Genomic DNA, 12,744 nt, shown 5'->3' with positions numbered 1-12,744 from the left:
GGATGGGGGCTGAATCAAGCAGTAGGAGGAGGTGCACTCCACAGGGTTGGAATTTTCTCTGGGGGCTGAAAGTGAAGCACAAGCTGAAACATTTCATCTGGAAGTGTTTACAGGGGATCTTGCCAGTAAATGCTGTTATCAGAGAAAGATGTTCTAAAGGGGACTCTGTATGTAAATGTTGTGGGGAGTATCCAGAAACTATTGAACATCTACTCTTTTTTTGTGATAATGCTTTGGCAATCTGGAAGGCAATCTGGAAGGTAGCACCTGTAAGCTGGGCGGGACTGGAGTGTTTGCGGAACAATTTTGGGCACTGGTGGGAGGAGATTAGGGAAGCCAGGGCTATGGAAAGTGGTCAGGAGAGAATTGAGCTGACTGTGAATGTGCTGTGGCAAATTTGGAAGTCCAGGAATAGGAGGCAGTTCGAGGACAAAGGAATGGATCCAATGACAGTAGTAAACAAGGCAACCAGAGAGTGGAGGGAGTTTCAGGAGGCTCAGGACGTGGATGGGGGTAATGGCAGTCATACGACCAATGGAAAGGAGGGATTGGGGGGCTGGAGGGAGTCTGAGGGGGGATGGGTTAAGATTAATTCTGATGCAGCCGTGCAGCAGAAGGCAGAAAGAGCTGGTTGGGGGATGATTGCTAGGGACTGTCTTGGAAACGCCTTGGGTGCTTGGGCTGTGCCTAACACATGTTGCTCTAGCGCTAAACAGGAGGAGGCTTTGGCCTTAAGATCTGCTATGCTGATGGCAAAACAGCAGGGTTGGAGAAGGGTGGTGTTTGAATCAAATTGCAAGCAGCTTATAGGTAGCATAAATACGGGGGATGGGGATTCTGATATAGCAACTATTTTGTTAGATATTGTTAGTTTGAAGTCTAACTTTTACAAATGTTGTTTTTCCTTCACAAGGAGGATGAACAACTCTGTTAGTCACACCTTGGCAAAACTAGCCTTAAAGCTTGGATGGTCCTGCTGAATGGAAGGTGGTCTTCCCAGCTTGGCTGCTTGAATTACTTCAAGCAGATTGTAGGGGCAGTTGCTCCATTAGTGTGTAATCTGTTTTGGTATATATCAAAGTGTTGCCGTTTGGAAAAAAAAAAACCAAAACCAGATCCCCTGCTACCTCAACTGGCCTTCACAGGCAACCTCAAACGTTAAGGCCCGGAATGCTTGAGCATTCGTGCTTGTTGTGGCCTTCCTGTTTTATGAAGCTCAGGGGCAAGGGAACCAATTGCTCCCATGATCATATAACCTTGCAAGCCCAAAATTTCCTAACCTTCCATTCAATTCACCGTCTAATTAATAATTATACGACGCTGGCCTTTACATCCCTGTGAATAACTACTTGCAGAATTTTATTTTACCATTTGTTGCTTACTAGAGGCAATAAATAACTGCTTCTGAGTTTCTTGAAGAGCATAAAATCACCTTGTCGATAATCTGTTTGTTCTTTTGTGTCTCTTGTTGTGATTATAGCTTCCGAACTGAGAACCACCATCATTTAAGCTTGAAAACTCGACTGTATTTTCTCATTCGAACAGAATATCAAGGATCTTGCACGATAGAAATATCGCAATACATTTTGCAAGAAATATGTTTATCATGAAGTTGCTTGGCTAATGTCTCAGGATAGAAACTAGAATTCCAAAACAGTGAAACTCTGAAAGGACTAGCACACAAAAACATGCTAATTAAGCATAACAGCAAGTGTCACAGGGAATAATGAAGAAGAGAAATACAATAGATTTGACACAAACTGGGACTCATTGCCTATACAATTCATAGAAATATGTGCTTTTTCGTTCTTCTTATTACTTTTAAAACCAGAAAACACTAACATCTTGATCACCGGTCTCCAGAGAGAGGAGATTCTGCTACAGAACGTGAAAAGTTATTGTCTTTAGAAGAAGACAATGACAAGGCAGTACACTTAAAGCCACAAGCATGGGTGAAACCAAGACCAACGGCAGAAATGCCAATTGATGATAACTCCGGCAGTGGAACTGTTCCCTCCAAGTACATCAGAACTTGCCGCATACTTGGTCTAATCGTAGGTTCTAAATGAGAGCATAACAAGCCTAATTTCAATACCAATTCTGCCTCCTCTTTCACATACTGGGAACCCAATTTTCGATCAATTGCCTGAACAATATCACCTTCTTTCCAGCACGAAAACACCCAATCAACCAATATTTCATCTCCTGGTGCTTGTGGATCTATTGGCCTTCTTCCACAAGCAACCTCTAGCAAAAAGGCCCCAAAAGCATATACATCAGTGCTAGTTGTGGCTTTCCCTGTTCTATAGTGCTCAGGGGCAAGGTATCCAAGAGTTCCAACTACGTGGGTGGTTTGAGGGAGTGCACCATGATCATATAGCCTCGCGAGGCCAAAATCTCCTAATCTTCCATTCAATTCAGCATCTACCAATACATTGCTGGCTTTCACATCTCTATGAATCACTACTTGCTCCCATTCTTCGTGTAGATAGAATAATCCGGATGCCACACCTTTAATGACTCGCAACCTCTGGCTCCAGTTAAGGGTAGACTTCGGTTGGTTGTACAGAAACCTGTCCAAACTACCATTGGACATAAATTCATACACCAAAAGTAGCTCTCCTTTACGCCGACAATAACCCAAGAGCGGTACTAAATTTCTATGGCGTAGCTGGCCAATACTAACGATTTCTGCAACAAATTCTCTCATTCCCTGTCTTGATTGATGAGACACCTTCTTGACAGCAATTTCCATCTTGTTTGTGTGCAGTACTCCTTTGTAGACCCTGCCAAAGCCCCCCGCCCCCAGCATCTCTTTTTCTCTAAAACCTCTGGTGGCAATATACAAGTCTTTATACTTGAATCTATGGGGTCCATAGGCAAGCTCCCATTCTTCCAGCACCTCTGCAAACTTCCACTTCCTCCCTAGATGATAAGCTAATCCAGATGTTACAACTAACAACAAAAATACGCAAATTAAAGGCAATCCAACGGTAAAGAATTTAGACACCTTCTTGGGTCCAAATCGAGGTAGCTTAGGAAGCCGAGAGAGATCAAGTGCTTGTGCAACACCATTCATCTTGAAGCTCCATCCCAATACAAAATGATCAGCAACTGCTAGTGAACCAGTGGATGCAGAAAAGCCAACATACATTGTTTGCTGTAAGATGGGGGAAAGATCATGTGACAAAGATAAAAGAGGGGTAGTTGGTTTAGCAGCTGCTATTGGAGCTAATGTTACATCGATTCTCTTATTCTCCCCATCATATTCCACCCAGAGCTGCATCGGCTGAGCACTACTAAGACTTAAGTTGTGAAATGAATTCCTGTCATTAGGGAGGTAACTTGCTGGCTGCGACACTGTAGAAATCAAGGAGTTAATATCAATTCCAACATGGTTATCATTGATATCCTGAAATTCGTGAGTTTGGATAGTGTCAAGCTCCACAGCGAAGACATGATTAGTTGCATTTCCATTGGTGCTATCATTGAAGAGGCCAAGGAACTGTGTGGGAAGCCCCCCAGGAAGGCCTCTTGTCGGTGCAATCACGAAAGCCAATCCATGACCAGTCTGGCCTGAGGGTTCAGGCTTTATTGCAAACACAAATTGGGTGGAAAAGGAGAAAGCTGAACTATAAGACGTGCTCTTAAAATTGATGGGATCAGGATAAAAGGTATGCCCCGTTTGTAATTGGGAAATGTTGGTTATCTGCAGAAGGCCGTTGTTGGTAACTTTGGCTAATCCATCGAGGCTTAGATTTGTTGATTGAAATCCTTCATAGATGAATCCAACATCGCCAGATGCTGCTGCATCAGCTCCAATGTGAATCAGAATATAGGCCAGGAATGTTGTTACTAGTCTGAATGACATGGCTAAGAGCCTAAAAGCCTAAGAGCCTCGTGGTACTGCAGACTTTGGACGATAGGGTGCGGAAAAGGTTTTCTTATTCACTCAGTGGTAGTGCTCCCTCTTTGACTAAAGGCTTTGGGCGATTAGTCAAGTCCTCTTGGTGCTGATTAGATGATGCTCTTTTTCGAATTAAAATATATTAGATGATGCTATTTTTATTTTCTTTTTCATAATTTTATTTACTGTAATATTGGACTGGTTTCATATGTCCACCTATTGCATTACAAGTGAACCAAATATTCATACGACAGTTTAACCGTATACAAATTATTCGCCTACTATATATATATATATATATATATATATATATATATATATAGCAGTATTCCTTGGTCGTATGCAATATGAATCAGAAATATGTCATTCCTACAAGTTATCCCCCATCAAGGTTTGGAAGAAGTGCAGTATGAGGATTTCGAGATCAAATAGAACACGTTTCCTTTTATTGCTTGTGAGGCACTTACTTCTCCGAAATAGACATCAAAGTCACATCTCCCTCCCTTTTCCCAATAAGTCGCAGCCTTATACCATTGGAATACTTCAAATAGACTAGAGCCTGTTTGTCCAATAAGGTTTTTTAAATATTTATTTAAAATTTTATCATAATAACTTACTATAAAAATTGTAAGAAAAATTGAACAACATGAAAAACTTTTTTTCTTTCATTTTTTTTTTCTTTCTTTCTTTTTCTTTTTCTTTCTTTCTTTTATTTTTTTATTTTTTCCTCTATTTTTCTTCTCCCTTCCTCCTCTTCGCCACCTGTTGTAGCAGCAATAACAATTTTTTTTTTTTTGTTTTTTCCTCTCTCCCTCCCTCTCCCTCACCCTTCCTTCCTCTCCTCCTCCCCTCCTTCTCCCCCCTCTCCTCCCCTTTTCCCCGCCACCTTTCTCCCCCCTCTCCCTCCCCCGCCACCATCTCTCTCCCCCCCTGCATAGATCGTGCCACCCAATTTGGAATCGCGTGACCAGATTTGGTCCCGTGACCTGGCCGCGCGAGCAAATCTGGTCGCTTGGCCAGATTGCGCAGGGGGGAGGGGGAGGGGGAGGGTGGTGAGAGAGGGAGAGCGGTGGCGGGGAAGAGGGGAAGAGGAGAGGGGAGGAAAAGAGGGAGGAAGGAGGAGCGGGAGAAAAGGAAAAAAAACTTACCTTTGTCAGCGCCAGCGTAGGAAGAGATGGCCAGTATTGTAAGAGGTGACTGGCGCCGGAAGTGGTGGTGGGTTGATGTGGAGAAGGAAGAAGAAGAAAGGAGGAAATTTTTTTTTTATTTTTTGTGTTTTAGATATTTTAAAGTGTGTAGTTAAAAAATTTTAAGAAACTTTTTGAAATTACTGTAATTAAATTTATTAAAAAATTGATAGAAGACAAATTTGGTAAAAAATTTATTTGCTAAAGAGGGCCCAAAGTATATGAGACACACCAGTGCCAAATTCTTTTTTCATAATAATGCTTCTACATTCTTGTGGTCCCAATATGAAAGTAGTCGGTTTCGTAGTTTTAGAGTACTGCTGATCTAAAGTATTTTGTCTCATCATTGCATATGGGATTCTTTTCATAATAATAATGCTTCTACATTCTTGTGGTCCCAATATGAAAGTAGTCGGTTTCGTAGTTTTAGAGTACTGCTGATCTAAAGTATTTTGTCTCCATCATTGTATATGGGATTCTTTTCATAATAATGCTTCTACATTCTTGTGGTCCCAATATGAAAGTAGTCGGTTTCGTAGTTTTAGAATTCTGCTGATCTAAAGTATTTTGTCTCCATCATTGCATATTAGGGGTGGGTAAAAAAATTCGTTGGTTCGAAAATTCGATGAACTAGATTCGATTCGATCTGAAAAATAGGATATTCGATCATATTTTTCTTAGCGGGACAGATGAGGGTCGGGTACCCGCAAAAATCGGGTACGGATACGGATCAGAAAAATAAAAACCTGCAGGTATCCGACCCGCAAGGTATATATTATAAATATTAAAAACTTAGGGATCATTTTATAACTTTGTAATTTTTAAATTTAAGTGCAAGTGAAGTGGCTCACAATCTCATATTATAATCCTATATGATCCACCTCTCCTCATCTTATTTGAAGAAAGCGAATATTTTCGGTGAAACATGAACTAAATGAACAAAATGAAAAAAAAATTGTGAAACTCTATTATAAAAATTGTTCATCCATTTCATCCTTTTTATTTTTATTCTACCTCCATCGATCTTTCCTGCAAATTTTGCATCAATTCAATCAAAGATTTGTGTTTGGAGTTTCAATTTTCTGTTAGCTAGATAATTAAAACATTTGTGTTTTTCATTTATTTATTTATTTGATTTATTTTATTGCAATTATGACTCTTAAATTTGTCCCTTTTATTTAGTGTAAGAAATTTATTTTTCTTTTTCATCACCTTTAATACCATAAGGTCTATTCCAAAGATGTAAAGAAGTTGGAGAAGATTTTTTAAGGTTATTTTGGTTATATTTTTTTCAAAAAAAAATTAGTTCTATTCAATTCTTTTCCGAACTTGATTTCACAATCGACTTATTTGGGATGCAGTCTTGTAGCATAACATCCTTAAGGAAGTTGGGGAGTTGCCAAATACTTATTATCCTTATGTTTGTTGTGTTGTAGAAGGATGAAATGTGTGAGATTGGTGATGAACTCAAAATTATTATGAAACTTTGCTTTGTTTATTAGATATTATAATTCTAATATGTACTAAATTTATGAGATCGATTTGATTGTTGGATGAAATGTGTGAGAATGGTGATGTATGGACTTTAATTATAATATCTCTAACAATATTAATTAGAAAAGCATTTTTTTATTGAAAAACATGTTGATATTAAGTGAAAAATAATTTTTTATGGAAAAATAGTTTTTTTTAAGGGCGGGTACCCTATGACCTACCCCTTTTTTTTTTTTAGTATTCGAAAACATTAGGAGCGGACTAGGGTTGCAAAATGGCTGATTCGATATATTAGGATTGGATCAACTACATCATGTTAAAGGCGAGTACCCGACCCGTGCCTACCCCTATTGCATGTGAGATCTTACTTTTAGTGTTTGTAAAATTATAGTCAAATCACCGGACCTTTGTGGATTTAGACACGGGTTAAATTAACTAAGAAATATCTTAATAATTTGGAATTCAAGGTTTCCTATTTCACAAATTCATATCAATGATTTTTTTAAATAAAAATTTTAGCTAAAAATAGTTAAATTCCGAAACGACTTGAACTTTTATCTATTAGCATAAAATGTTAGATATTATACATTTTCATTGAACTGTACTTTTTGAGCCAGCATTGCATTTTCTTCATCTAGTTGCATGTTTTCATGAACGATAAGCTCATAAATAAATAAAATAATCAGTTTTTTTCTCTTTTTTGGTAAGATTTTACGATTCTAAGATCCTATTAGCGATTTGATCTTATGATTTCAAAAACGATCCAGCCAGCGTAGGATTCTGATTTTAAAAACCATCTTGCGACAAATAACTAGTACGTGGCCTTTGTAAGAAGCCCCTATTTGTGCACGGCTATGGATCGGCACTGAGGCTAGAAATTAGCTTTAGATTGACTTAATTAGAAGATATTAAGAGACCCAGCGAAAGTAAATTGAGTTGCATTCACTTTTAGAGACTTGCTTTCATTCTGTTTCCACGTGCAACTGCTTTGAACATTGAAGGGCCTCTACATTACGTGAGATTCTTAAGGATTTGACAAAAAATAAAAAGTTGAACAGTTTGTCCTTTCTTTGTCTCCTTTGATGTGGGCTCCAGAACAGCGGATGAAAGGCCTGTATACCAACAATTGTAGAATTCAGGGTCATGACCGAATATCGTTCAAATTTAACAGCGATTGTTGGCTTGAAAAACACACCAAAAAACAAGTGAGAAACCCTTGCATATATTTTCCACACTAGAAGTTACAGTAGTTATAGGGATTTTTCATCCCGTAGGGACTAAGCTCAACCACCATTTCCAGTTGCTTTATGTTCTTCTTAGTTATAAAATTCGTTTCCACATTTTACAGTCAACGTTTTTTTTCCCCTTCATTTATGGCTTCTTGACTTGACTTAAGTGCTAAAAATCTGGTCTCGCAAGAATATTCGGAAGCGCGTTGAGGTGTAGTGTACTCCCCCCCTTCCCCCAAGAAAAAAACCAAAAAGAAAAAAAGGATTACTGATTTTAAGTCCTTGCCCTCCCAAAGCTTGAATTAGTGAGCTTCTGCAAAACGTAACATTTTTAAATCTCGACTATAGGTCACCACTTATTTTTGTAGAAATATTCTCTTCTTGATCCGTATATGTCAGGTTGTAACGTGCTGCCTTCTTTGCCATATGTTTTACTTTCCACACCTGTCTTGAATTATCCGATTACACTATAGAATTTACCATATTATATATTACTTGGACCAAAAGTATTTACACCCAAGCAAAAGCTCGATACATACACTGCGCTTCTTGACTTGACTTAAGTGCTAAAAATCTGGTCTCGCAAGAACATTCTTGAAGTGTAGTGTACTCCCCCCTTCCCCTAAGAAAAAAACCAAAAAGAAAAAACGGATTACTGATTTTAAGTCCTTGCCCCCTCCCAAAGCTTGAATTAGGAAATTGTTATGTAAGTTTAACTTTTTAGTGACATAATTGAATAACTATCATTTCAGAAATTGTGTCATATATATCATAGTATTGGTTTAATTTATTTGACTATGAAACTTGTATTAACATAAGACGTCATTGTTAATCCTGGGAAAAAAATTTATACATTACACAGGAATTAAAGAAACTAGACAAATGTTGTAGGTATAATAAAGGTGTTGAATTCATCGGGCAAAAGAGAGGGGCATTCTATTTTTATTCTTTCAAATTAAAGAGACACATCTAATTTTGTAATACAGCTTTTTTGTTTATAAAATTATAAATAATCTTGTGACTGAGTAAAATTAAGTCAAAATAATTATATTTTACAAAAAGTCAATATGCTGAAAGGATACCAAAAGATGCATTAAACAAGGTTTTCCAAAGACTTTCATAAGTCTTAATCAGACAAAAGATATCTTTAAAAAATAAAAATTAGGAGAAGAGATATTTATACCACTGGAGATACTATTTAATAACGGCTGAATCATGTAATGTCAATTCCGGTGTAATCATTTGGATGCATAAACCCCGTACGTTATTTAGGAGAATTAGTTGGTACGGAGCTATGGTTAAGTATGCCAGTTGGGATCCTCTGTGCCACTACTCGATACCAAATTCAGTGCCAATCCCACTAATAACGTGATGGTAGAAAAAAATTAAAATAAACAGCATATGACAAATTAAATAAATAGAACACTTGGCATAAATATAAAAGTGCCAATCCCCTGTGGTTTAATTATTATTCTCATAAGTAGAAAGACAGTAGGCACTAGAATGAATAGTGCAGTAGCAATAAATGCAAGAATATTTACGTTTTTTTAGGAGAATTAGTTGGTACGGAGCTATGGTTAAGTATGCTAAAAGATACGGTTAGATTTGCTTTTTATCCCTTGTTGGGTGCGGGGTTTAATTACACTTGGATCCTCTATGCCACTGCTAAATCCAGTGCCAATCCCACTAATCACGTGATGGTAGAAGAAATTTAAATAAATAACATATGATAAATTAAATAAATAGGACATTTGACATAAATATAAATAGGACACGTGATGGTTTGATTATTACTCTCATAAGTAGAAAGACAGTAGGCACTAGAATGAATAGTGCAGTAGCAATAAATGCAAGAATATTTACTTTCATAATCTAATCTTTCTTTGTTTCGCAATAACTCGGGATTTAATGCCATACAGATGTTGAACCTTTTGCCCGTAAATTCAATGAATGAATTAACTCTCAATGGCTTTGAATCAGATCAATATCATGAATAATAATACCTAAGCTATCAAATCAATTCGTCGTGAAAAAATGGAATAGTATAACATAGGCAGTTCTTTATCCATAATCAAATTCAAATCAATATTATTCTTGACCCGATCTATAATTCCTTTACTTGGTTCCAATTATTTATGTGTTGGGTGCTAAAAGATTTTTTTTCCTTTGAGAGAGACTCTGGTCTTGACGGACAAAGTCAAAGGGGTACAATCATTTTTAAGATCCCGATTATGACGCAGAAGCATTAAAAAAACAGATCCAGTAGAAGAGGTATAACTTTTTACATCCGAAGTTCCAAAGATAAAGCCGGCATGGATCGAATATCTAAAGACGTACCCATAAAAGAACGCAATCATGCAACAATAATTATGTTGATGATGATCTTACAAAAAAAAAAAAAAAAAGTATGTTGATGATTTTGCCACGTTAAAGTTTAAAATATTTAAAATTATAAATAATTTTTAATACTCATAAAAATAACTTAAAATATTTTATAATAATGATAATAACTTTTTGCACCAGCTTGAAAATAGCAGAAACAAATTTATACATAATGTTTAGTATTTAGTATTTTTTCTAGTTTTCAAGACACTGATTTGGACAAAAAAATGTATACAATTTATAAAAGCCTTATATTAACTCAAATACTGTACAATACAGAAAATCGATTCTGTAACTTGCAAAAACCTCAAATAAACTTTCAACTTTTAATTCTTTGTACATTCCTGTGTTTTATTTATTCATTTGCACATTTCATTTAAAAACTAATCCAATAGGCTTCAGATCCCTGCTGCCCCATCAAGAATCAGGTTTTATAATGGAAACCTATGTACCTGAATCCAATATCTTTCGAGGCTGGGCATGCAACCAGTATAAACGCCGCCACCAGAACTGGAATTGTTTTCTGCAACATGTCTGAAAACAGGTTTATTTTCTTCTGTCATACTAAAATTAAAAATATGTCTTGGCACCTTGTTAGTCTCACTATTCTATTAATAACAAGAAAAAAAATTCCAGTTTACTGTTATTTTCTTGATTTCTTTTTCCCTTTCATTTTGCTTTGGTGTGATGAAAAGGACAGTCGATCTCATATGCTCCACATAAACGGGACGTCGAATTTATATCTTCAAACCTGCACGCGTATGAAACTTTTCAAGCAAATTTCTGAGTAGTGCATAGAGGGTTCCAATTTTCACTCATTACTCCGTGTATACTGGCATTTCTGTCTTCCATTTGATGCATAAGTGCTACCCTGTAAAATCTGATTTGTTAAATAAAGTTATCTGCTTCCAACCTTCATCAGAGGTATAGTTATAGATCTCTTCATCTGCAAAATTTTTGGTCATATTAAAATTTTACCTGACAGTCTGACACCAACGGCTGTACATAAAAGGAGATAATGATGATTTACAAATGGCTGTTGACAAATGTATTTTTTTTTCCTTTTGTTAATTCTCTTTATGCATAGTCCTACGAATATAAAAAGCGACCAAATGTTAATTGGATATTATTTGAATAAGTAGCCAGAAAAAGTACATACAAGCTGTTTGCATTCATTATCTCGATCAACAAAAAGGATTTGAATTCATAGACGGAACCAAGATTTTAGTTGAGGGGGTGAAGAAATATTATAGCAAATGGTGTCGATTCTTTAAGCCACAATGATGAAGTTTGGTGGAGAGTCAATGATTGAAAGCATATTGATGGGGTAATTAGGAAAAATTTTCATTGTTGGTGTTTGCTTTCTACTAATACTACTTTGCGTTTAAATTAAACTAGTTGGCGCGAGGTTGCCCAAATTTTGTGGTTGAATGTGTTGTATAGCTGCTTAGACGCATATGATTTATGAAATTAATGTTAGAATATGAAAATCAGATATGTAATGAGATATTAAGTAGTTGCTAATAGATCACTTCTTATTAGGCTTTTAACCTCTTTGTACCAGGCGATATCCTTTACAAAAGCATTATGTAGTTTATGCTACATCCTACATAAATTACTTAAACAAAAAGTGACATCAAAATAGTGAAGATATTGATTAAGAACACATCCACTGCTACAATACAAACAGGTTAAAAGGCTACTGACAAGTGATCTACTAACTGAAGATATTGATTAGCAGAAATAGTGAAAATATTAACCTGTTTGTAGCAGGGAATATCCTTAACAAAAGCATTAAGTAGTTTATGGTACATCCTACATAAATTGCTTAGACAAAAGGTGATCAAAATAGTGAAGATATTGATTAAGAGCACACAGCCACTCTGTTTTTGTATGCTTAGCAGCAATGGTATCGTTTGCAAGTGCCGTTCTTTTTGTTCTGCTATGAATTGGCTCTGTGATGTCTTCTTTGGGAACTATCAGTTTTGTCATTCTACTTAACTTTTCACTGCAAACATATGCAGACACTGAGTCCCTAGCGGCATGATCCAACCGCCAATTTCAGTTAAGTGAATTCAGCAAAGCCTATGCCTGCGTATTGTTAGGATCCAATACTGGATTAAAAACCAAGACAATTGCATGAAAACTGACTGAATTTATAAAATTAACAAAATTCAGTTGTCTTTTAAACTCTAATACCTCCATTAGATGAGAGGATTAACTGCTGTACAGATGCGAGCGGGGAGGGAAAATTAATTGGCGATTAAAGAGAGAGTTTGCACTTTGCATGCCAGTCTTCCATTTGATGCATGAATTTTACCTTGTAAACTCTGATTTGTTAAGTGTAGTTATAGATCTCTATCTGCAAAATTCTAAGCCATGTTAAAATTTTGGGCAAAATACACTTTACCCCCCTATGGTTTAACACTTTTTTCATATAAACCACCTACAATTTCAAAAGCTATACATAACTCCCTCATAGTTTGGATTAAAATGTTAAAATAACAGAATTTGCATCCCATGATGGAGTCAACTAAAATGTCAA

General features: G+C 36.5%; 2 protein-coding genes across 2 annotated transcripts; both read right to left on the bottom strand.

The window, feature by feature from the left end:
• Window positions 1-1,584: 1,584 nt before the first annotated feature.
• On the bottom strand, window positions 1,585-4,002 carry LOC113727182 (L-type lectin-domain containing receptor kinase IV.1-like). Its single transcript, XM_027251202.2, has one exon. It carries the CDS (start codon window positions 3,869-3,871, stop codon window positions 1,850-1,852), a length of 2,022 nt encoding a protein of 673 aa, XP_027107003.1. The 5' UTR covers window positions 3,872-4,002; the 3' UTR covers window positions 1,585-1,849.
• An 82-nt stretch (window positions 4,003-4,084) lies between these two features.
• On the bottom strand, window positions 4,085-10,731 carry LOC140035612 (putative ATP synthase protein YMF19). Its single transcript, XM_072076913.1, is given in 3 exon segments — window positions 4,085-4,569; window positions 5,595-5,724; window positions 10,652-10,731. Coding segments are annotated over 3 exon segments (486 nt in total). The 3' UTR covers window positions 4,085-4,293.
• Window positions 10,732-12,744: the final 2,013 nt, after the last annotated feature.

Source organism: Coffea arabica, chromosome 2c (genome assembly GCF_036785885.1).
Source record: "Coffea arabica cultivar ET-39 chromosome 2c, Coffea Arabica ET-39 HiFi, whole genome shotgun sequence".
NCBI classification, from domain to species: Eukaryota; Viridiplantae; Streptophyta; class Magnoliopsida; order Gentianales; family Rubiaceae; genus Coffea; species Coffea arabica.
This window is presented reverse-complemented; position numbering and strand designations above follow the sequence as displayed.